The 26,564-nt window shown below is 38.8% G+C and overlaps 1 protein-coding gene across 2 annotated transcripts in view; it reads left to right on the top strand.

The window, feature by feature from the left end:
• The first annotated feature begins 9,126 nt into the window (after positions 1–9,126).
• The window catches only part of TFEC (transcription factor EC), a 94,275-nt gene continuing 76,837 nt past the window's right edge, over positions 9,127–26,564 (top strand). For both annotated transcript variants that reach the window (XM_048500763.1, XM_048500762.1), the window contains exon 1: positions 9,127–9,285. In XM_048500763.1, the coding sequence (XP_048356720.1) occupies positions 9,259–9,285 (27 nt within the window). In that variant the 5' untranslated portion in view covers positions 9,127–9,258. The remainder of the gene's footprint in view (positions 9,286–26,564) is intronic.

The following is a 26,564-nucleotide window of genomic DNA, read 5'->3' as shown; positions in this document are numbered from 1 at the left end:
CACAATACTGTGTGGTGTTTTCATTTGGATATGTGTTTTTTTATCTGATGCATTTTTTAAACTGATGGAGTTAATTTTGACTTACAAAAGCTTGTATCCAGGAATTTTTTTTGTTGATCTTTAAGATGCTATTGGACTTTATTTTTTCCCCTTCTGTATGTTCAGGTGTGAACTAAAGGCTATTTTGTTGTGTTGATTTTTTTGTCATTTTGTTGTTTCTTATGTTTTTATTTTGAATATGTCTTATGCAGTGCTTCCCAATATGGGTTATGTGTATCCCCTGCGATATGTGGCAGAGCATCTTCAGATACGTGAAAAAATTATGTAATGGAAGGAAAAGCTTCCTTCCTCAAAATGCTTCTTTAAGCTGTACCAGGAAACTTCCAGCCCCAGTGCACAGCTTTTTTGATCAGCACAGGAGGGCAAGAAATCAATCATATACCACCTGCCAAGAGAAAGTAGCAGAAAATGAGATGTGGCTTCAGTGGTGTGTGTCGAAAGTGTCTGCAAGATTAGCCAGATGGGACAGCACACTGTAGACACACCTGACAAAGTCCCTATGTGAGGTAGCGTGGTTTTTCAGATTTTTTGAGGGGGGGTGAGGAACAAAGAATTTTTGGAGGCATGAGTGGTTGTTGGACTGGGGAGGAATGGGTACCCCTGGACTGCAGTGGAGACTGGGCACCTTTGTCAGGCTGCTGTATCTGCAACAGGTGAGATACATGTGTGTTCCTTTGGAACAGAATGAAAAGCCCACTAAGGGCGATTTCCCACTGAAAATTAAAAGTAGATTAATCCAATTTTCAAAATGAACCGCAACTTTTCATTGTGAATTCAACATCCTCACTGCACCATTTTTCCAGCTAAGACTTGTAGGCATGCATTGGATTCCAGAAATGCAACAATTCCCACTGCCATGTGATTGGCTTGGCAGGTCTTGGCAGGTCTCTCCTGATGGCTGTTGTGCTGTGTTGGGGAGGGAACTTTTCTTCATGTCATCACATCAGACAGTGAAGACATGAGACCATGAGCAAGGCACCCCCTCTGAGTTTAAATGTTATACCGAGCGTCCCCGTGCTCTCGTTCTCTTGTTAGAGAGGTTAAATGTTAGACCAAAACAGAAGAAGCCGAACGAAACGAAACCAAATGCGACAAAACCAAAAAGAAATAACTGCGCACGGATCTTGCACAGGCTGCCATGCTTTCATTGGCTGGCAGCATTTGCATAAGAACATAAGAACAAGCCAGCTGGATCAGACCAGAGTCCATCTAGTCCAGCTCTCTGCTACTCGCAGTGGCCCACCAGGTGCCATTGGGAGCTCACATGCAGGATGTGAAAGCAATGGCCTTCTGCGGCTGTTGCTCCCATGCACCTGGACTGTTAAGGCATTTGCAATCTCAGATCAAAGAGGATCAAGATTGGTAGCCATAAGTCCCTATGTGAGGTAGCGTGGCATCACTGTGAATGGCTGGAAATTGAACTACATAAGGTCCCTGAACCTCCCCACTGATGCGGACTGGTAACATGTTTTTCCAAAAAGTTGCACAAGCAACCAGGTACAGGAGAGACGCAGGATGGGGGGGGGGAATGACAGAGCCGGGATTTATCTGTGTTCCAAGGTTCGGCTGTGGGGAGAATGTGATGAAACCTTGATATTTCAAGTGACTAACCTGGGATTAATCACCACTGAGGAAATTGCCTAAAAGAACTTGCAGGGAAGCTCAGCCTGTAGCTGAACAGAGAGGCCCAGGTTCAATACCCAGTAGGGTTGGAGATTCGGACAGTCCGAATCTGGATTTTTACCGAATCTGCACTGATTCGGACGGATTCGGACGAGCAAGGTTCAAATCTGAGCTGTCCGAATCCTAACAGATCCGAATCCATGAGATTCGGATCACCAGCCGAATTGCGTTTTTATTTTTTGGTGTTTTTTCACGTTTCGGCCTCCGCAGGGGGCGCATTTAAACGACATCGAGCACCAAGAATTTCAGGGGTATCATCAGGAGACTGTCCTGATGATACCCTCCAAGTTTCTTGGTGCAGTTTGGTTTAGGGAAGCCAGTTATGGACCCCCCAAAGGGAGTGTCCCTATCCCCATTCTTTCCAATGGGAAGCTAAGGAGATGAGGGCTACCCTTTGAGGTGAGGGTCCATAGCACGGCCCTCCGGAACCAAACTGCACGCAACAACTTGAAGGGCATCATCAGGACAGTTCTCCTGATAATACCATACTCGAAATATTGGTACTGATACATCTACAAATGCACCCCTTGCAGTACCCTGGCAGAAATTTGGGTAACAAGATTCTTTGTTCTGCAGTGACTTAGCTGCATTGCTATCAATGTGGCTGGATATTTCTGATATAGAGGGCTGTGGAGGGCACATTTTTCATGGTAAACCCACCAAAACTTTCGGGGGGTATCTTCAGGGAGAGTCTCCTCTGGATGACACCATCTAGATTTGGTGAACTTTACTTCAGAGGGCAGTGGGAGATGGGCCCCATTTCCTTTTGGGGTCCCATAGAAATTAAACCCTCTGAAGCAAAATTCTAAACCTGGATGGTGTCATCCGTGAGACTCTCCTGAAGATACCCTGAAGGTTTCGTGACCATACCTTCAGTGAAATGTGCACCTCACAGCCCTCTACCTAATTGGCCGATTGACGGCCTTAATACAGCTAAGTCACTCGCAGAAGAATCTTGGGCAATTCTGGGAATACCTACAGGGGACGCATTTAGAGATGTATTGGCACCAAATTTCATCAGGGTATCATCAGGTGACTGTCCTGGATGTTGCCCTACCAAGTTTGGTGCAGCGCCTTGGTTCAGGTATGGACCCTCAAAGAGGGGTGCAACTATCACCATTGTTTCCAATGGGAGGACTGATAGGGGGATGGGGGCTACACCTTTGAGAGAGTCCATCTGAACTGACTCCCCTGAACCAAGCTGCGCCAAACTGATAGGGATATCATCAGGACAGTCTCCTGATGACTCACCAAGTTTCGCGAGAGGTGTCACTAGCTTTAAAAATGCTGGTGTTACGTGTTTCAACGCTCACTCACTCCAGCAGGCTTCATGTATTCCACTGGGGAGCAGTGAAACATGAAAACTGGACATTTTTTTAAAGCTTAGTGGCAATACCGAATTTCAGGGTATCATCAGGAGACTGTCCTGATGACACCCCAAGTTTGGTGCAGTTTGGTTCAGTGGTGGCCAAAGTTATGGACCCTCAAAGGGGGCCCCCTATCCCGCATTGTTTCCAATACCGGGAGCTAAGGAGATGGTGGCTACCATTTTGAGGTAAAAATGTCCATGGCTTTGGCCCCCCTAAAACCAAACTTGCACCAAGCTTAGAGAAGTGTCATCAGGACAGTCACCTGGGATGATACCCTTTTGATAGGTTTTTGGTGCTGATATGTCCTAAAAATGCGCCCTGAAGAATCTACCCCAAATATTTGCCCAATATTCTTTATGCTGCAGTGACTTCTGCATTGCTGTCAATGGGGAATTTCTGGTGGAGGGCTTTAGTAGGGTACACATTCCATCAAGGTACAGTCACAAAATGTTCAGGGTATCTTCAGGAGAGTCTCTGAATGACACCATCCAGGTTTGAGGAACTTTGCTTATGGGGGCAGTGGAGATGGACCCTACCATAACACATTGAACCCTTTGAAACAGCGGTCACCAAACCTGGATGGTGTCATGAAGAGACCCCTCCTCCTGAAGATACCCTGATAGTTTTGTGGGTTTACCATGAGAAATGTGCACTCCACAGCCCTCCCACAGTGAAATTTCCCATTGGTGGCTGCAATGGAGCCAGCCAGCCAGCCACTACAGAGCACAGAATCTGGGGGGAATTTCTTTGGGTGACTGTGAGGGTGCACTTTTAGAGGCTATTGTCACCTTTAATTTCAGGGTATCATAAAAGTACTGTCCCTATGATACTCCCCAAGTTTGGTGAAGTTTGGTTCAGGGGGTCCAAAGTTATGGACCTTCAAAGTGTAGCCCGCATCTCCTGTTGGCTTCCTATATGGAAACAATGGGGGGGGATGGAGTCACCCCTTTTGAGGGGTCACATAACTTTGCCCCCTGGAACCAAGCTGCACCAAATCTTGGGGAGAATCATCAGGATAGTCCCCATATGATATCCTGAAAGTTTAGTGCCGCTAGCTTTAACATTGCGCCCCCTGCAGGCCAAAACGTGTAAAAACACCAAAAATTCAAAATAATAATAAAACGGACCCGAATTTTTCGGATTTACCCGAATTTTCAGGCATATCCGAATCGGCTATGATTCGGATTCGGGTATACAAATCATTTTATGCCCCAAAATACCCAAATCCGAATTTTACCGAATTTTTTTAGCATTGACCAACCCTAATACCCAGCCATGCAGAAGGTTGTCAGATGGGGAAAGGCTGACAGAATCTCTTTTTCTCTCTCCCTGTTTCTTTTTCTCTCCATCCATCTCTTTCCATGTTTCTCTCTTTCCTCTTTCTTTTTATCTCTTTCCTCTCATTTTTTCCTCTCTGTCCTCTCTCTCTTTTTAAAATAGAGCGGGGGGGGGGATCAGTTACTCATATCTGCATTTGGATGTATCCCTCAGTTCAGTTTTGCTACTCTGATTTCTTAGATTATGCTCCCTCTTCACTTGGCAAACTATGTGGGCTGAAAAACTGAGTTCTATTAATCCTTGGATCTAATGTGAAATACTAGCCAAAGTGACTGATCGCTGCTCAGATGTTGTCAAGAGACCCTGGTTCAAATACTTACTCTCTCATGGAAACTTTCTGGTTTGGTTTGTGTTGATTTATTCTTTTGTATAGCAACAAATAAGGTTGCAAGTGTAAATTGCAGGAAAAGCATTGCAAACAGAGAACAAATTTATTTTATGATTAATTTTATTGTTTTGATTATTGTTGTGAGGATTTAAGTATGCTATTGCTTGTTTATTTATGAAAACAGTACTTGCATGTCAAAGCTCTGATACAGAAAACATTTTCCCTTAGTACTCTTTGATAGAGTTTAATAGAAATACTAATATTGGGTCCTTTCTGACAAGGTGCTTAAGTTTCTGTTGTTGTTTACAAATACAGAGCTGGTGAGGAGGATTTTTTCTTCTTATACCTTTATGAAAAATAAAAACTGTAGTAAGCTGAATGCAGTTCCAAATTCTTCAGTTCTAAATTCTTCAAAACACGCTAAAAGATCGCACTGAACTTTTGTTGTGTGTTTTATAAATATTAAAACATATTAAAATGTTCAAGTATTAATAAATTGAATGTTAAAAAGGTGATGGATTTATTTGCAAAGTAGTTTCATGCAACTCCAGAGTTAACACTGCATCTTGCATCAGTTGAACCACATTTAATAAAAAACTAAGTGCCTCAAAATGAGCTTCAGGATGGCATTGAACATTTATTGTATTTTTATAAATATCGAAACATATTAAAGATTTCAAGTGTTAATTAATTAAATGTAAAAAAATTAATGTATATGCAACATTTTTTATGTTAACTAGGTATAAACTTGAGTTCATTTTATCTTTTGAATTTTGGATGTAAATATATATGGACTGTCTGCTCATCTTATTATTCCATTGCTTTTAATCCCATTATTGAGCCACTTATTTACAGTTACAACATATGTTTCACATGTTATCAATGTGAAATAACAGCAACTGTATTAATTATAAACATTTTGTTAATTTGGGAGTACAATTTTGAAATAACAGCAACTGTATTAATTATAAACATTTTGTTAATTTGGGAGTACAATTTTAGGGAAATAGTGTGAGTGAAAAAAGTTTGGGAACCACTGGCTTATTGCCTCTGGATTGTTTAAATTTTGTTGAATTTGTTTGGTCAAATATTGTTATTTCACCTTAGTTGATAAGTATTTTAAGGTCTGTTTCCTCCAATATTTTTATTTAATTCTTAATTTCAGTTGGTTGGATCCAAATTTTCCTTCAAGTATAGAGTCCAATGGAAAAGTCCTATTTTATCAGAGGATTTCTCAGTTGATGGTGGCAAGTAATGTATTTTGTAATTCTGTTCAGTATGTATATCATAAACATTTTTAATGTTAGAAAAAGTGGGATATATTTTCAGTGAATGAACACATGATTGTTAAGGTAGGGGTGCTAAAAGGTAGAGCTGATTGAATAGTCATGAGAAAAAATGTGAGAAGCATAGAATGAATCTTTCCCAAACTACACATTAACAGCAGTTTTACTTGTACTATTACAGTATTGTAGAGATTGAGAGTAACTTGTATGTTGTAGCTGTCCAAATCACATAACTGATCTGATCTGATCTGATCAACATCATTCTTGGCCTTTTAAAATGGAAGTGGTTAAGTCCCAAAATGTGTAAAATATATAACTTTTTATTAATTCATTGAACAATTTGTTGCCATCTTAGGTAATATAGTTATGAAACTGAATTTGGAATTGAATGCTTAATAGACTTGGGTTCAGGGATTTTGTATTTGCCAAACTGACAGATCAACCTAAAAAGTGAGATCGTATTGATAACATGTGAAACAAGCTAGCTGGGAAGAGTTTGCACATTTTCACCTCAAGATGGAGCTTGAGTGGTTCTGATAGTATTGTGTGAGATATCATTAGTTTAACAAAAATGTCATTAATAACCTTGTATGACGTTCTGCATTCATATGAAGAGGAAAGTCATGTCCCAGCCTTATTTAGATTCCTCTGGCCAACAATGAAATCTATCAACAAACTTTTTGTCTTTAATCCTGCTTGACAAACACCCTAAGCTCCTGGGTGTTCTACAGATGTTTATGAAAGACTTCTGTAATTATTGGATTGTTCGTTTGACCTGACTATTGGATTTTTCATACTGATGAAGATTTAGAGTGTTCAAAATACCAAAGTTGGGCTTTAAAAATACTATACAGTCCCATTTCCAGTTCTATCTCAAAAGATTCTGCATCGAATGTTATCCCATCTATTTAGTATAATTGCAGCATATAATAAAATATTGACTTGGATCTTATGGTCCATTCTATTGATATAGCTGCAGCTTCTCCGATGGGATGACATTTGGATTTACAAAGGGTGGGGAGACTGACATTTAAGTGATTTTACTGTCCTCATGCAGATCCCCAATGTCTCCCCCCTACTGTTCCAACATGTAGTCCAATCCAAAGGGTGCACTTGGGGAGGGGCAAAGTGTCATAAGTGCTAGTTTGAATCTAGTCTTAGATTATTTGCCATGAGCCATGTCATATTTGCTTTGTTCATACATACTTGATTTATCAATGAATGATGCATAACAACACATTATAGTAGGCCTGCAGATATAGGCTACTAGCAGCAAAGCCCATTGTGGAGGGAGATGCAATGGGCCGCAGCAACGGGGAAGGTGAGCAAGCATTTCCACCCACAATGGGTTTTACCAGGGCCAAGGTGACCCTTCCTCCTCCTGGTACAAGCCTTCCCACCTGCCTGGTCTTAAGTCTATGGGGTGGGGTGGGGAAGTGTGAAAGGTGTGGCTTAAGGTGGGGGAGGGTGGTAAGGTGAAGTTTGGGGGAAGGTGCAAAGGAGTGTCTTGGGTGGGAGAGGGTGGAAAGATAAGGCTTTGGGTGGAGGGAGGGTTGAAAAGGTGAGGCTTGGGGTGGGGGAGGATGGATTGGGGAGGCTTGAGGTGGGGGAACATGGAGGGTATTGGCAGGCCTGGCGGAGTAGCAGGCATCAAGGTACCACTGATCAGGCTTGTCTTTTGGGGGTTATGGGAGGGTGGGGTGAACTGGGAGAGTGTTGGGGGCCCTGGCAAAGCCTGGAAATGATAATCAAAACATATATTGTTTTCCAACACAATGTCAAGGTAGTTTGCTGATGGGCCTACTAAGTCCTCCAGAATGTAGGCTAAAAGTTTAGAAAACATGTTTTGTTTTTGCAAATGGCTATTCAAATATTGGAGACCTTGCTAATATACGCATACATGCACTGTGGCCCAGTGGTCAGAAGACATGCTTTGTATGCAAATGTCCCATTTTCCATCCCTGGCATCTCCAGATAAATGATCTGGCTTTCTTTTGCCTGAGAATGCCAGTCACAGTAGATGAAGCTGAGCTATATGGACTCATGATCTGGAGCTGGTATAAATCAGTTCCATATGTTCTATATGGACAAGCACAAAAAGCTTTTAGATTATGTTCTGAAGTGAGAATAATCTTATGAAAAGCTGCAGGCATATGTTGCAAAGCTTTGCCATTAGTTGCTCATCTCTGAGAGTGTTTCAGAAGGTAATGGCAATTTCTGGCATGCAACAATGGAAATCACCAATTACTTTCTGAAATGCTTGTATGTGTATGTGGCTATGTAGCCATGTATTGGAAGGATATTTCACTGTATGCGTAATTTCTAAGAAAAATGTGAAAGGATGAGCTATTTGTTCTTAATGAGCGATTTCCAAATAGAGTATCGTTAGTCTGTAGCTGGCTGTCAAAGATTATAGAAAGTGCCTACCAATTGGTGCAACTGTAAAGGAAAGAGTGCTGGATTCTAGCCACAGACTTTGTGAAATGTTAACTAGTCATTGAATGCCATGACTGGTAGGTGTGTGAGTCTGCCATAGCACAAACAGTTGGGCATCTTATAGCACCTTGACATTGTTATGGTCTTGCGAGTTCTGAAAGTGGCATCTCTTTCAGACTGAGGAGAAGTGGGCTCGTGAATATATTTTAGGTATAACTTTACAAAGAGCCTGGAAGGTTGTTTAAAAAATGCCAAGAATTGGATTAATTGGCATAATCCAAGGTGGCTGGGCACAGTTGGGGAAAGTGTCAGTGTAAGGAGAATCCCCACCAAGTAAGACTGTCTGTGCAATTAGCTATCTGAACTCTAACCCTTCTAGAATAATTAATGAATAACAGAGGGGATCAAGACAAAGACACAAAGTGATTTGGTGTGTGCTAGCAAGTAATACATCAAAGAATGCTGGTAATTGGCCCTGTGGCTTTCATTCTTTGCCCTATTTCTTTCAATTCATTGACTCAAAATAATGGGTTCAGGTTCATTATCAACAGGTTTTAGCAGTAAGAGTACAACACTTCAACAAAGCTCAGATTGTAGCTGCGCTGGTGGCTCAGTTAAAAAAAAAGTTGTGGACTGGAGCACACTCCCTTGAAAGGGAAAGAAGCAGTGCAGGCGTTTGCTTTGCACTTAATGAAACAGTGGGTATTCACAAACTTTTCCAGACTTTTTCTAAGGCTTGGCTTTTCCTACAGTTACAATGCTGGAATACAGTTGGTATGGACAGGTATGTATAACTCCAATTAAAGCTGTCTTATTATAGCAGTGAGGAATAGATGTATAGCATGTCTTCCAATATAATGGATAAGATGGAATGTGTGACACCCATGTCACGAGTACTTCCTGGTATTTATTTGCCAATAATGGCAAGTGATTATTGGAAGCAGCATTTTCCTCTCCCCAATCAGTATAAAGGTTGTTTTGCTCTATAAATAAGATTATGTTTTGTGGGGGTTTTAAATCCCCCCTGAAGTATTATTCGTTGGCTCAGCTAGAATTGGAAAATAGTGATATGTTTGGAAAGTTTCTTTTCTGCCTTGGCCACTGTGTACCTCCATCACTAATGATGTGGGCTAATTTTGGAGGAAAAAAATAGAAAGCATTGTGGATAACTAGGGCAGTGTTCCTGGTATTCTTTCTGGATTAACATATAGTGTTTATTGTTTAGATTCACAAAGTTCTGTAGTACTTGAAAGTTTTGCCCAGTCAGTTATTAGTTGTAGATTTATTTTGATTAGGGCTAGATCACATTTTTGGTTGGAGGGCGGGGGAATACCACATGTTGGCAGTCTTCATTGCCTTTCATTTATGAAGGATGCAGTCATTAACAATTTATCATCACTAATGCCGTTAGTAGACACGTTCATAACTGTTGTGCAGTGGCTGTGTTAGAGAAAACATGGTTCATATAAGGACAGGCTCAGGACATTTCCACATGTACTGTTCAGTATGCCATTTTTATCTGGTATGTATGAATATAAACACAAGACTGATAGCAGAAGGGCAATACTCTTAGAATATATTCTGTTCAAAGTATCCTTTTCACTGAATGTACAGAAGTGGGAATTATAATGCTGAATGTGTCATGTGTGAAAACAGCCACAGTTTATAAGTCATTATAATTTACCTGCAACCATCTTCCAAGTAACATATCTCTAGCCGAAAGTTCTCTCCTTCAAATTGTGGCTTTTTCTCCAGCAAAAGAACCACTGAAGTTGGAAAAAGACTTCAGAGACAAAAGAAAAAGTAGGGTATTTTTTAAGAAAAAAGTTTAAATGTTTGCTAAGTGCAGTCATAGGATAGATGTAGGCTCTACCCTGCTTTTTTAGTGTTTCACCAGACTATGAATTGATTCAAAGATCTTGAAAGTCAACCATTTCTGTGTGCTTTGGCTCAAATTCTTGGCTCTTGAAAAGTATTGTGTAGATACTTATATCACTAAAGTGACATGGAAATTCTTAGTTTAAACTATAATGTTAAATATGGGTGTTTGGTTTTTTTTGAATATTTTTTTTATCTTGCATTGAGTCAATCTTATAATTATGTCATACCTGGTAACTCTGTATATATTCATGGCTCTTTAAGTCTAGTTTTGTGACAGCAGAATAATATCTTTTTATTATGCCCACTCAATGGTCGCAACACAGTGGTGAGTACATTTTTGAGTTCCTCAAAAATCTTCATCACACAGTGTTCAGTATGGGGTGTGGGGGTGTGAGGGGGACAAGTTAATTATATTAAATGGTGCTTGGTACAAAACAGACACCAGAGGCAGTCAGAGATATCTTTGTTTACAAAACCATAGGGTGGTACCCAGCACCTGCACCCTGCAGGAACATAAAGCTGAAGGAGTTAGGCTATACATTTAGTTCCAGGGTCCTTTGAATATCCCTTGCAAGTAAATGTACATTGGGCATGATTCATCCTTTTCTTGGGTGTAGGAAGAAATATCTCTAGGGCTAAATAAGCATGTACATGTTATGGCCTGGTGTTGTTCAACTACAGGAGCTTTATAGATACCTCCCGTATTAATATTCTGCCATACTGGTCCTCTACAAAGCTATTCAGAAGTTATTCATGTTCACAGCAACACCCAAATATCTGTTGAACCTGGAAGGAACACCTCCTTGTGAACACAGCTGTGTGTGCAAGAAGGGCATGGATCACGCCCTTTATGTTTCAGTAGGATTTTAAGTGTACTGGTATATTATAGACCCATTCTCACACCTCTTGAAGGTGCAGGAAGTGCTTGTTGGCATGTCCTTGACTGATGATGAAAATTATTCAGAATTCCAAGGACATCACCAAGTAGTAATGGCTCCTGTGAAGATGGCACTTCTTAATCTCAGTCTGAGATAAACATTTCTGCATCACCATGTATCTGGGTGGCTTGCCCTTTTAAATACGCAAAAACCTTGATCCATATTCAGGACAGGATTTTTTTTCCCCCTTGAGCTTTCCCGCTGTGATGAAAGAGTCATCTTATTCTGTATTAATTTTGCCTGGTATCTGGAATGTTATTATGCTATTACTTTTGGAGATAGTCTCCCAGTATATTTCTGAGAACGTTTCACATCTAAAGTACCAATGCTTATTTTCTTGCTGTCATTTTAAAAATAAAAGAACTTGTGCAAGTTAAAGTTACTTTACAATATTCTGTGTTTCACATTCTTTTTTGTATATTTGACAACTACTTAATTTTGTTCATTTTTAAGGGAATGACAAGTTTTTTATTTGATAGCTTGTTTCAAAAGAGCTAGTGTAGTATAACGGTTAAAATGTTGGACTATAGACTTGGAGATCTATATTCAAACCCCTGTTCATCCTTGGAAGCTTGCTGGATAACCTTGGGCCAGCCCTATACTTACCATATAACATGCTTCACAGAAAAGAGGGGTGTAAATGAAGTAAATAAAAAGAAATCATTCTACTAAAGCATTTTGATTTAAAGTGCACATTAGCGTTATTTAAAGAAGAAACCCATGCTATCTCCCCTAAAGGTTTTAGTTGTCTAAGTAAATCTAAATAATGTGGCATTTACAATCAATGTAAGTCAGACATATTTGCACTGAGGATCACAGTCTTGTAATTCAGAGTAAATGCTTGTATCGGAAGCAGGAAGGCAGCCTCTAATTGAGAAAGCTGTAATTAATTTACATGCACATGTTCTAACTGTAATTAAACCCACAGTCCTTGTTTTGGTACAGAAACTGATTGGTTAACATGCTGTTTCATTGCCAACTGAATGGAGATCATGACTCACAATTAAACCATTGTAATTCTATAGCCATTGCATTGCAGCTTAATGAACTAGGGTTAACCAAGACATGAACATTGCCTTTTATGTTTCATAAAATTAAATTTGCTTTTAATCAGACAACAGTATTGAAGATGATCCTTTGCTGCTTAGTCAATCCAAATCCCTGTTAAGTCTAGGAAAGATAATGCTGATATTTTAAAGTTGGGTGGTTCTTGCAACATATATGCAAAGTAATTTTTTCATCTATTTTATCTCTGGGACAATATTTAGCTCCTATTAATTACAAAGGGCATGGTGAGCAGCTGAAGTGAGGAGAATGAATTGGGCAAAACCTTTTCTACAATGGAAGCTCTGCTGGCAGAAGAAGGTTATAAGGCTGAATTGACCTGATTCCTCCTCCCAGCACAGTCTCCCATTCCCTATGGCACTCTGCTAATGAACAATACTGCTTGCATTCCAAATGAAGGTCCCACAGTATTAAATTTTCTGGAAATGCAGGGGATTCCAGCATAAGGTTGGGAAGATCCACTTCTGCAAATCCCTTGTGTTCACGGTTTGAATTATTTATTATATTTATTGTCATTGTTATTTACATCATTTATATTCTGCCTTTCTGTCCTTGCAAGGACCACCATGGTGCCTAACAATTTAAAGCATATATGATAAAATACATTTTAGAATCATTTAAAATAAACCCCTTTAAAACAACTTTGAACAGTTAAAACAGTTAAATACATATAAAATAATTTAAATACATACAAAATGTACAACATTGGCTGATACTGCACAGGCAACACTAACGAGTTAAATGAACCAGTGTTGCCTGTGCTGCCATTTGCACAGTGGGTGTAGGGGCCAGGCAGCGATTGCGGGGATCCTGGTGGCAGGAGATGACAACTGCCCAAATCATTTCCTCATTTTGGGGCATCAACTGGACCTCCATCTCATGCCACATTCTGTCCCCCCAAGCACATCTCTCCCACCAGATGGCAATAAATAAATAAATAAAGACACACCCACATTTAATATATAGACCCATCTCTCACCTGAGTACTGAAAACATAAAACATAAAGCAAGCACAAATCCAGGTCCACCTTTCACCTGGATGTAAGTAACATACACACGAAACACAGCTATCACTTGGTTAACAATCAACAAACAAAAATGGCATACCCTCACCCACACTCCCCTCAGTATAATAGGCCAGAGATCCCAATCTTCTCTTTGGGTAACCCTTCCTATCTTGATATAAACAGATGGTTCAATACTTCCTCCTGACACATCTGGATCTTCCAAACAGTTGAGCCACAGGCCAAAAGCCCTTTGGCTTGAAATCCAGGCACCTGCAGGAAAAGTGACTCAGGCCAGTGACTCAGCAGAGATGCTGAAAGAGCAGCAGGTATTTTCACTCTGGCTCACAAGTTCATAGGTCACCTCCTGCTTCCTGCCCATTCTACCCGTTATGCTATAATCCCATTGTAGAGTCCAACCCATTGAGCTTGATCTTCAACAGTTTGTGTTTCCAATTTGATGGTGATGGTGGTTCATCAAGGATGGTCAGTTTGTTCAGCACATGGTAGTTCATTGAAAATATATCCTGAGCTACATAATGACAGTTTGTTTTTACATTTTATTTGTACATACATGGGAAGTTTCCACTTTCAAGTTGTGAAGTAGTAGTTAATCTTAATTTACTCATGAAGCGTCTGCAAAGAATATGCAAACTGGAACATAGGCAGGGGCAAAAAGAGATGTATTTTCAGGAAGACATTCCTTGAAATTAGGGAAGTACTGCATGACAAATCTCCTCCACCTCCCGAAATCAGCCACTGTAAAACATATCCCTGTTCATTTCAAGAGATAATAGTTTGCCTTTGGCAAAGCATAACAAATATCTCAACCAATCAGCTAAAGTGAACAAGATTGCCAATATTGAAAATCATGAGTTCAGAATTATCAAAATGTTAGTGATGCAAATTGCATACAAGCTAAGACCTTCTTAATAGGAAAGTAAAACAGATTGTTAGGAAAATAATCAACATTGTGGCGCACTGATGTCTGCTGTTGCAAAAGTAGAATGGGAAGATATTGACTGCAGATTAGAACCTTTTAGTCCACAGCTTCATTTCTCAAAAAAGACATGCTGGTCCAATCCAGTCTGGAAACATCATATGATCTAGATCCTCCCCTGAAACAAACAGTTTGCATTTGCTTAGGGGCCCTATTATTTCAGATGTTCTAGAGGTAGAGGGACCTTGATTGTCTACTCTTCTGCTGTCCATAGAACTTTCTTCAGTCATTCTTTTCTAGGTGAAAGAATGCCTGATTTATAGTGATAAGCACATACAACTGTTGCTTTCCGTGCAATTGATAGAATATAAGCATCTCAGATTGACTGAATAATACTAAAGGTTAAAATCTCATACCCCAGTAATTTGAGTAATCACATAGAGTATCTGGGGCTAATAATTCTAAATATTCTTCCATAACCACCAAACCCAAAAATAATTTGCTTGATTAGTTATTTCTGGCACATTGGTTCTTTCTCTAGACAATATCTTCTCCTTCATCTATAGTTTGTATAGTACAGTTTCCAGTGTAAAGGAACTGAAGGATCAAACTCTATGTTAATGGCATTTTCCTCAAATTAAGATTAAATAAGAGTATCTTCTATCAATGCATCAGTTTCTTACATGTCCTGAGCAATCAGTTTAATTAGGAACAATGTAAAGATTGAAGATAAATAAGCAGCAAGGAAAAAGAAGAGGAAAGAACATAACATATCATTGTGAAGGCCATGTAGAAGGAGAAACCAATGGAGCTATCTTCAGATTTCAATGCAGTCAATTCCAGTGATAACTTTGTGAAATTTGAAATGCTACTCAATGTATTTAAAGAAATGATAAACAGATAATCTGGTTTTTTTCAGTTTATCTGGTTAGGATAATCTTTCTTATTTTTTCATTTGTTCCATACAAATCACACTACAATCATTCTCATATCTGCAACAAAAATCTACAATGAAATCAAATCTGTATTAATTGAACGAGAGAAACAGGAAATGTTGCAGGAGGGGGGGAGTTGCTCTGCACAGTCTTTAGGAATTAGTCAGATTATTGTGCTAATTATTTGTATATCCTGAGCGATCCCAAACAATGCAGAGCATACTTACCAGCTTATTTTAATGCTTTGCCTGATATTTGGCAGATATAATAATATCCTCTATGAGAACAGGCTATGCCAGTGTAAAATGGCTGTTGTTGAGACTGTCCAACATGTACTTCTAGAATGCCCTATGTATGATTCCCCTCATTTCATGTATATCCATCCCTTGATAGAGAGGTTAAATATTGATATGTCATCTATTATGAATTTTCTGCTCAATGGTTCTTGTGACTTTATTTGTGAAAATGTTGCGAGCTTTCTGAAACATAACCTGGCCAAGCATAATTATTTTTTTTGACAAAATAGTCATGGTTAATTTATCTCTCATCGTATTATATATATAGGGGTTTGTATGTGGATACTTAATGTATTTTTAATGTATTTCGACGGGTTCAGTTAATGGATAAATGTTCTTTTTTAAATATTGTAATTCATAATGCCAATAAAGGTGTCTGTCTGTCTGTCTGTCTGTCTGTCTGTCTGTCTGTCTGTCTGTCTGTCTGTCTGTCTGTCTGTCTGTCTGTAAATAATTATTTTCATCTACAGTCCTTGGTTTGGAACTATTTATACAAGTTCTAAATATTGGGTAGTTGAAATTGCAAGTCATTGAGCAATTATGCTTTAGCTCAACATATTTTTCCTACACAGCTAACCTTTGTTAATTCATGAAAAGTGTAAGCTGTACACAATTTGGATTAATAATTGCAGGGTATCTTCTGCATTAAAAATGTTACCCATTGAACAGTTCTTTTTAAGGTGCCTAATACTCTCACATTACTTTGGATAAAAGCACTAGAAGATACAAAGAAGAAATAGAGGATACCCATGCTTTTCTTGTTATGTATTGTCTATATAATGGAAAATATGAGGTTCCTTCCTCTTTTATCCTAACAACAACCTTGTTAACAATCCAACATCAGTCAATACATTTTTGTGACTACAAGCAATCTAATTTGAGCCCAAGTTTCCATGGTCTATGTCCAGCATTAACTGCTATGCCACAATGACTCTCATATTAAAAATGTGAAATCATTAAATAAATTAATATTTGCACCACCAATGATAGAAGTTAAAAATTAGATTTATATATGGATAGCTAAATATGGATGATGATGGTGGTGCATTAATGCTGCTGTTTTCCAAATGTGGTCCTCATCTGCAGATACCTAAATGGATGGATCAGACCCTCACTCGCACAAATAAACAGATGTTTCTGCAAATGTGGGCAACTTCTTAGGTTTGCAGGAAAATAGGACCTTTTTTAAAAAGGGGGGGTTAAATCTCCCCAATAAAAGAGTGTTCTCTGTGCAAGCATCTACCTCTAGGGGGGCAGTCCAGAAGTCATGTTGGGCCTAGCAGTGGCACAACTTGGGAGTTATTCTAGGCCAGGCAACAGCAATGGGCTGCCAAGGTTGTGTGCTGCACCCACTGATGGCACAGCCTGTGAGCCCCTTTGTCTCTGACAGAAATGCAGGCTGGGATCCACAGCTTCCCCACTGAGAAAATGTAGGGGGAGATGGGATTTTCCCTCCTGCAAGTCTAACAGCCCTCCCTCCTGAGCCAGGAAGGAAGTCCTTGCCTCCCTCCCAAGCCAGCAAGCCCATCAACCACCTTCTGGAAGGTAAGTGGAGAGAGCAGCAAGGGTGGGAGACAGATAGGGAGAATTGAAAACATGAAGGGTGAGTGGAGTACCAGTGTTGGGGGGTCAGGTGGGGAGAGCAGTGAGGGTGGTGGGTAAGTGGAATGTCAAGGGGACAGGGTAGGTGGAAAGAGCAGTAAGGGTGGGGTAAATTAGTGAGAAAAGGAGGGGTAGGTTGACAGAAAAGAGATGGAGCCCATGGAAATGACATGTGGCCACACTGGTGCATTAGCCCTCCCCCGGGCACTTACCCTAGTGGAGGGTGTAGACACCCATCCCTCAGCCCTGCCATCATGAAGCCATGAAGTTGAGACTGTGGAAGTTGAAGCCTACACTACTCAGACACCAGCAGAGGGATGGGAGGACATTCCTGGGGGAGGAGCTGACGTTAGTTTTGGGGTTGAGGGCTAGTTAATGAGGTACATTGGCCTTTGGACATACATCACCTATTTGGCAGCGTAGGTTCTTCCAACTCTATGAAGCTTTTCAATGGTGGTGGGCTTCAGGGCTTTTCTCTGCTCTCCCTACCAAAGAATTTAGATGGAACTGCTTGACAGATGTGCACCTTAGTAATGCTGTAGGTTCATTCTGGGTATTGCACACAAGTAAATGCTATTACTGAGTCTTCAATTCTAAGCTTACTTTATTAAAACATAATTATTGTGTTCTGAACATTATTATATAGATAATTACAGAAGAGCTATTTCTCACCCCAAAAGCAAACAGATAACAGACAAGGGGCCTTTCTGAGAAGAAGCTCTTGGTCAATACAACTTCCCAAATAGAGGCTTTTAAAATCAACTCCCGAAAATAGCTAATTGTCCTACTTGATTAGGGTTACATTCTTGGCTAACTCATCTTATAACTTCAAATGCCATACAAGGTTCTCTATAGAATATATAAATAATTTAGTTCATTCTTGCTACTTTTTATCTTAGCAAAGTCTATTTAAAATAATAATTACAAGTTTTACATACATATGTGTTAGGATATTACAAGTGCCGACTTCATTCAGTCAAGCAAGAGTTAACTGTCTAAGTAAGTAGAGTACTGAAGTCACATACCTAGAATTACATGAGCTTTTGGAAAGATCTCTCTGGCATTTTCTACACTGCCTAATTACTCCAAGGTAGAACCAGGATTGTAAATTCCGGGTTAATTTTATCCCAGCTCCTCCCTTCACATGGCTGCGTGTTTCCACGAAGGAATCGAGTTAAGACTGGGATGAAATACTCCCATTTCTTTTGCATGAGCCTGAGACTTCTGGGTTCACAATGCAAGTGTCCCACATTCTGTTTGCTTGTTGTTTTTGAGTGGGAGTTGCAAGCTGAAAGCCTCTTATGCCCAATGTCTTGCATTCTGTTTTCGAGTGGCAGCTTCAAGCATATCTCACAAGTCACAAAACGTATCTCATAAACCACATTTTGATCGTTTCCCCATTTACCTCGACCACCCTTCACTGCGTGCAACTCTCAGCGTAGCCAGTGCATTCCCTCAGCCCTTTTCAAAAGAAGCGCCCGTTTTGAAGCAACGGCAGGAATGGCCTTTAGCTGGGCGCTGAAAAAAGAGCACTACAGGCTGCTTTAGCATCCAGAGGCGGCTCGCGTTGTCACTGCCTACCCTGTGTGAGTTAGAGGGGAGTGCTGGATTGACCACGCTACTTGGGGAGACTAGCGCGCAGCAGACGGTAAGTGGGGAAATGACCTTTGTAAACATGTAGAAAGTACAGTAATGAGGATTCTTGGTGTTGTGTGTTCTGATTGGCTGTTATTGAGTGGCAGCTGCAATCTCCTATCAGTATCCCGCATTCTGATTGACTGTTGTTTTTGATATTTCACTTGTCCATCCTGGGATATCTGGACCATGCGGAAGACGCCTTTGTTTCTTCTTCCAGCTAAAGAGAAGAGGCATACACACAGGCATAGATAGACTGCACAGAAACCTAGACTGAGCAGTTGGATAGTATAGATTGGGATTTGCTGTTCCTATATTTAGTGTAACATTATTTTGTTATCTAGTAAAGTTCTACAAAACAACTCACTCACATCTCTGCCCTATTATTTATTCTAATAATTCAATGCAATACCAACAATATGACTGTGTTTTGGCCCTCAACCTATATTCCCACCCTTGAAGCATATTTTCATTTCTGTGAAGTTAAACATTGTTATAGATGCTTCTCCATCTGGGCTTAAACTAATTGTATCGACTTCCGGTCTGGACATGGCCAACACTGCAGGTCTCTGACCATTAAGAGGGATGTTACCCACCAGATTCTACAACCCCCTGAAGCTTCAGTGGGGAAATTCCAGCACCCTTTTGGAGGAGCAGGAACTTGCATAGTAGAGGGATAGCACTCGCTGGTAGCACCCAAGTGGGGAACTGGGGCTGCAGATCTTCCATAAACAATAAAATTAGGTGGAGAAGATAGGGAGGCACAGTCAGTTCAGAAGACCAAGGGCATTAAAAATTGAAAAAAAGGTGGAAGAACAAAAACCAAGGTCCTACAGAGTTGAAAACAAGCCATGCAAAGTAAGGAAAAGAAGTTAAACATCATTTAAAAACACCTACTGTGATTGTGACTGTCTGGAGCTAATTGCGTTGGAGTGGAGGAGAGAAAGCACAGGATTGTCTTGTCTGGAAGCTTGGAGGGGAAAGGAGAAGAGACGACATACCAGGGCTGCAAGGTGAAGGTAAATCAGTGTTTGTTCACCCTGTAAAAAGGAAAGAATGGGCCAGCGGTGGCAAAGTGCCAGACGGGGTAACATAAATGCACGCAAAGTACTCTTGAGAGTTCTGACTGAATGACTCTACTTCTGGGAGAAACCTCAGAGACAGTAAAATCCCGTGAGAGCTTAAAATGGAGAAAATACTCGGAAGAGACTTGCCAGAGTTAAAATAAATGGAACAGAGCTGAAGAATGGGGAAATGACATGAAAATAAATAAACAAACAAGTGAAGAAACTTACCTGAAAGAATAACAATGATGACCACAAAGAAGGAAATCACCAGCATGATAGAAAAAACAATGAAGACCCAAACGTCTATAGAATTGGCAAAACCTGAAAAACAAAATGAAGTAACAAAACAGAAGAAATGCTGGAGCTGCTTCTAGACTATCAAAAAGACACTGAAAATCAGCTAATGGGGATAAAAAAGAATTAAGTCAAATAAAAAAATTGGAGGAATCCCTGAACCAGATAAATGAAAGAAAGAAAATGCAAAGAAAATGCAAACCAGAGTAAAGTGGAAGGAAAGGTAGAAGTGCTTCAGTGCCAAGTTGATCGACAAAATGACAACACAGTAATGCTGGAATTTAAAATGTAAGAAAGCCACCTGAGATTCAGGGGAATTCCAGAGCAAGACAACGAAGATCTGCTGGGAAAAATGGCGAAGTTGCTGACTCCAATTTGGAAATGGATCCACAGGAAGCAAAAAAAGAAATAGACCAGGTATACAGAATACTCAAAAGTGGCTCAAGAAAGAAAACTACCAAGAGAAGTAATCATAAAGTTCCTGCATAAATACAACAGACATATGGTCCTAAAAGCACAGTCAGCCAACTTCAAATAGACAGAAAGGAGCTGGTAATACTGAAAAAAGTCCCAATTGCAATAAGAAGAAAAAGAAAGGACCATAATGAACCGACTTCTTTGTTAAGATCAAAAGGAATAACCTATCACTGGTGGGTATCAGAAGGGGTTACCTTCAAATATGAAGAAAAAAGAATCAACATAATCGATGTGCAACGTGCCCAGGATTTTATGAAAAAGGTCAGGACCCCACAGAAATACTTTGGACAGAAAGAGTGAACAAAAATGTAACCCATTATGTCATGTAAGATTGTAAGTTTCAATGTTAATGGTTTAAATTTGGGAAAAAGCAGAAAAGAATTTTCCAATATTTAAGAAAATGATGCAATTACTTGTATAAAGACCCACATAAAGAAAGGGAAGAACACTATATTGAATACACAAGACTGGGTAATTTATTCCATACAGGATTTAAAAGAAAGAAAAGAGGGGTGGCTTTATATGTAAAAAACACTTTGCAACTGAAAGAGGTGATCTCAGACAAGGAGGAAGATATACAGGGGTGGAGATTCTTCTTAGAAACAAATAATAATAATTCTAGGGGTATATGCACCAAATGAAAATAAAAGTACATTTTTGGGAAATTAATAGAACAGTTGGCAAAAATATTTGAAAGAGACTGGATAATATTAGGAGAACCTAGGAGAACCTAATATTGGAAGAACCTATACTGGATAAGATTCCTAACAATAGGACAAGGAGGAATCAGGGAACTCAAAGTAGGCATAATAAACTACAAATTACCTTTTTCAATTTGATAGAAAATCTGGGATTAGGAGATGTATGGAGAGAAAAAAGAGGGAAATCCAAAAGAATTTGGATTTACATTTATTCAGCAAGACATCACTCTCATTCCCGCAGTGACATGATCTGGGTCTCCAAAAGTCTATATGTTAATACGAAAAGGATAGATATATAATCAAAAAGTGTATCAGACCATAACATGATTAGTTGGGAACTGAGAAATTTCGATTACAAAAAAATACTGGGAGGTGCAAGATTGGATTTTACAAAATACAAAGGCGAAAGAGGAGCTAGGCAAACTATTGCAAGAATATTGGGAATTCAATGAAGGATCTGTCTCAGATTATAACATTTTATGGGAAGCCCATAAAGCAGATATGAGAGGACATATAAATAGTGAAGGGACCAGATTAACAAGGCGAAAAAATGGAAGCAACAAGAGTTAGAACAAGAATTGGGGAAATCAGAAAAAGAACTTATCAAAAGTAAAAAGAAAAAAATAGAAAAACAAATAAAGAACTTGAAATAACAATTGGAAACATATCTGACAGATCAAATGGCAAGGAATTTAACCTATCTCAAAGATACATTTCTTCTCAGGAAATAAACTAGGGAAATGGTTGGCAGCTAGGGTAAGGAAACAGAAGGAAAAAACCCTAAATTACCAAACTTAAGCAGAGCCCCCAAATAGTTGCAGATTTGGAACAGATTGAAAAGACATTCTAGGAATATTATAGTAAATTATATCAAAAAGAAAAAAATTCCCGTGTTTCAAATTGAAGAATACCTTAGGTTTCAAAAAGCTCCATTAATTAAAAAGAGAGGACAGAAATGAACTAGACATTGAAATAACAAAAAAGTCCTAGTAATTAATAAAATGAAGTAAATAATAAATAATAAATAATAAAATGAAAATAAAATGCAATTAATAAAATGAGGAATTTATGGGATTATGGTGATATATTATAAAAATGATGCCAATATTTTAGCCCCGTATTACAATATTGATAAACAAAATAATGATTGGAGAATCAGCCCCCCCCAATCATGGAAACAAGAAACAATAACCTCGATTCCTAAGAATAAGAAAGAAATATGGGACCCTAGAGAATTCAGAGCTATTTAATTATTAAATGTTGAATATAAAATATTTACAAATATTCTAGCTAACAGATTAAAACAGGTTCTCAACAAATATATTACTCAAGAACAAACTGGGTTTCTCCCAAAGAGACAAATTAAACATAATGTTAGGATAGTACTAAATGTTATTGAATTTTTAAATTTAAAACCAGGACTTCTGGTGGCATTAATGTTCTTGGATGCAGAGAAGGCCTTTGATAGAGTTAATTGGTCCTTCCTATTATTGGTTTTATTAAAGGTAGAAATTAATGGTAATTTTTGGAATGCAGTGAATAGCATATATTCAGAACAGGAAGCAAAAACAAAAATAAGTGAAAGCTGCTCAGGCAAATTTTTGATAAATAGAGGAACCAGAAAGGGTTGCCCATTGTCTCAGATGAAGTAATTGAAGGAATAAAAATTAAGGGTAACACCTATAAGTTAAAGGCCTACGCAGAAGACGTGGTAATTTTCTTAGATGATCCCATTAATAAAATGAAAAGATTGTTGAAAATAATTCAAGAATTTGGGAGAGTGACAGGGTTGAAGATCAATTATGATAAAACTAATTTACTAGTTAAAATATGTTGGCTAAGGAAATCGAAGAACTCAATAAACATTATAAATTGAAAGTAACAGAACGGGTAAAATACCTGGGTATTATATTAGAAAACAATAATAAAACATTAATAACTAACAATTATGATAATATCTAGATGGAAATAAAAAGAGATCTAGAAAAATGGCAAAAGTTAAACCTCTCCTTAATGGGAAGGATTGGTCTAGTGAAAATGTTGGTTTTACCTAAATTATTATATTTGTTTCAAAATATCTCACTGATAACATCGACAAAGAACTTTAACATCTGGAGAAAAGAATTGACAAAATTCATCTGGGCAGGCAAAAAACCAAGAATTAAACATAAAAACATGATTGATGGGAAACAGAGAGGAGCATTCACATTACCAGATTTGAGACTATATCACGATGCGGCAGTTCTTACCTGGGTCAAAGATTGGGTAATGTTAAATAATACTGCATTATTAAAACAGGAAGTCTTTAATTTGAATAGTGGATGGCATAGTTATTTGTGGTCAAATGTCCCTGGAAAGAAGGAGATAAAACGTTTAAAAATCATAACATAAGAAATGCCCTACTAAAAATCTGGGTAAAATATAGAAACATATTTTATTCAAAAATACCCCCGTGGATCTCTAGAATGGAAGCATTACAAATAAATGATAATATCAACAAAATGTCATGGTTGACATAGAAGAACATTTCATATTGGAAAGATGGCAAACCAGAATTAAAATTGAGGACATTAATAAAGATGGAATACCGATGTCAATGGTTTACCTACTTCCAACAGAGATAATTTTTAAAAAGACCAAGAAACATGGGGCGTATCAAAATAAAATAATGAACTAGATGAAGTAATTCTATATATGGGCCCAAAAGAGTTAAGTAAACTGACAAATTTTGTTAAAACAAAATACTGAGACAGAAGTGGTCAAGAATACAATGATGAAATGGGCGAACACAGGAAAGGTTATTACATTAGAACAATGGGGTAGGTTCTGGAGACATATTTATAACTATTTGCCAAATACAGACATATGGGAGAACAATCTAAAAATGTTTTACTGATCATATATAACACCTATTATACTTTCAAAAAGCCAGAAAAGATATTACCTTACTGTTGAAAATGTAAAAAAGAAAAAGGAACTTTTTTTCCATATGTGGTGGTCCTGCAAGAAAGTGAAACAATATTGGAGTAAGGTGCATAAATGTACAGAACAAATTTTGAATATAATTTTTTTAAAAAACTGCCTTAACTTACCTGTTAAGCCCCACATTGGAGGGGGCCCAGAATTTGGAATCACATTTACGCATATTTTCATACATGATTACAGCAGACAGAATAACACTAGTGAAATTTTGGAAGACAGATCAAATGCCAACGATAGAAGATTGCGAGATGAAAATATCGAACTACGTTAAAATGGACAAACTGTCATATCAAGTAAAAGGACTACCTTCTGGCATGTATACAATTAAATAGAAACCCTGGTTGCAATACATATCAACTGTCAACGAGATCAAGATGAACCCAGTGGGATACTAGCATAACATTAGTAAATATCAATAACAGGGAAACTAAATAGTTTTTGACTTCTGTTTTAGACATGAATTATAGGGAAGTATATAGACTTCAATAGGTTATTCTTTTTTCCTGTTTTGTGAATTAAAAATGGCTTAGTTGAAGTTATTCATGTTTAGTAGTTTTAGAAGAGTGGAGAAGTTTTGTAAGGGAAGTCAAGTCAAGGGGAAGGGAGAGAAGGGGGGGAGGAGAGGGGTAAGAAAGGGAACGTCTGTTTTAAACCTAAAGTTATCGCTTATCTCCTTAATATTTTTGGGGGGACATATGGTTCAGTTAGTAGATTATAAGGTAAAATGACTAGAAAGGAAAAAAATAAGTTTGAATATATTATATTTCTTTTCTTTTTCTTCTGAACTATAGATACTAATTGGTTTTGAGATAGGTATATTCTTAGTTGCATTTAAATAGCTTTGTATAGTTCCCTTTTTGTTTACTATGTTTTTATGTTTTACTCAATAAAGTAAAAAAATTTAATCATAAAATATATTGTATCTATTGATAATGGGTTAGACAGTTTCTAATATACACAAGGCCATACAACTGTTTCCATTCTAACTTCTTAGTGATCTTTAAGGCTGTTCTATTTTGGGTCTCTAGACTTCCTTTTCGGCAGGCTTCCCTGAGAGGCCAGGTTTATTCTAGCAATATGTGCCACAAGGTCTTCTGTGATCTTTTTAGTAAAGTCCAGTAACTGTCCCCCTATATTTCTGGCTATATCTGAGACATACGTACAAGGAATTTCATGCAAGAATTTGTAAGTAATTAATAAAATTGTAATGTTGTATGATGAGGAACACAGATCCCCTGGGAATCTTCCAGGGCATGTCTTTGACTTGGTCATAGGCCAGTGCTGTGGCTGAGTAATGACTGAGGGAGACCTCCATGCATTTGTGGGCTCCCCCAGCCTCATGGCCTTCTGGGAGCTTCCTGCCAACCAGGCAATCAGGCTCACCCTGGCTGGACCTCTCTGGTACTGTTTTTTCTCTAGAATGCCTGGTTGGGCTATTAGGCCCTACCACACTGTCAGGGCCCAGTTGGCCTTTTCTCATCCATTGGCCCTCGGTTTATGACATTTTAGGGAGTGCTGTGTTGGGTGTATGGTGCATTATAGTGCTTTCATTTTATTTCCTTTTGTCACAACCTTGATGGGTGGTATCAGCACTGGGGCCAGATTTCCCATCTTCGAGGATCCTCTTAAGAGATTCTGGGATAAGGACTTGCAGAGGACATGTCTAGTTCAAGGGCTGTTAAGGTGCTCTCAAATTAAGTGGCAGAAGAAACCATGTGACTTCAGTCATGGTATACCTATACCATGGCAGATTTCCTCACAGGCAAGTCAGTCAATGCCTAGATCTGTTGCCCCATATGGTGCCAAGACTCTGACAGCTGCTGTACCAAAAAAAGTTGTGGTCATTTTCAATCTATAAATGTTCTCTGTTGTTATTGCTTGTGCATGCATAAGGTGGGGATGGGGGTGCTTCACCGTCTCCTTGCCCCTTCAGCGCTGGGACCGCAAGCATCCTTCTGTGGATATAAATCAGCTATTACCTTGGGAAATCTTAGGTTAACAAAGGACTGAAAATCAGCAAGATCCACTTATCTTCTATTCAGCCTAAGAGGCATTCCACTACATAAGCTCCCTCAAATATGCTTTTACTTTGTATTATCCCTTGTGGAAAGCTACAGCCCCAATAATGTCTGCATTTCCCTAAGGGAAATCTTCCTTCAACCACTGTGGGTTTCTTGAAACCAGAAGAATATAGTTTCTAGCTCCCTTGCTCAGAGCTTGCTGAACTGATTCAGGGGTTTCTTACA

This window comes from Sphaerodactylus townsendi, linkage group LG06 (genome assembly GCF_021028975.2).
Source record: "Sphaerodactylus townsendi isolate TG3544 linkage group LG06, MPM_Stown_v2.3, whole genome shotgun sequence".
Classification (NCBI taxonomy): domain Eukaryota; kingdom Metazoa; phylum Chordata; class Lepidosauria; order Squamata; family Sphaerodactylidae; genus Sphaerodactylus; species Sphaerodactylus townsendi.
Note: the sequence above shows the minus strand (reverse complement) of the source record. Positions and strands in the feature narration are given on the sequence as shown.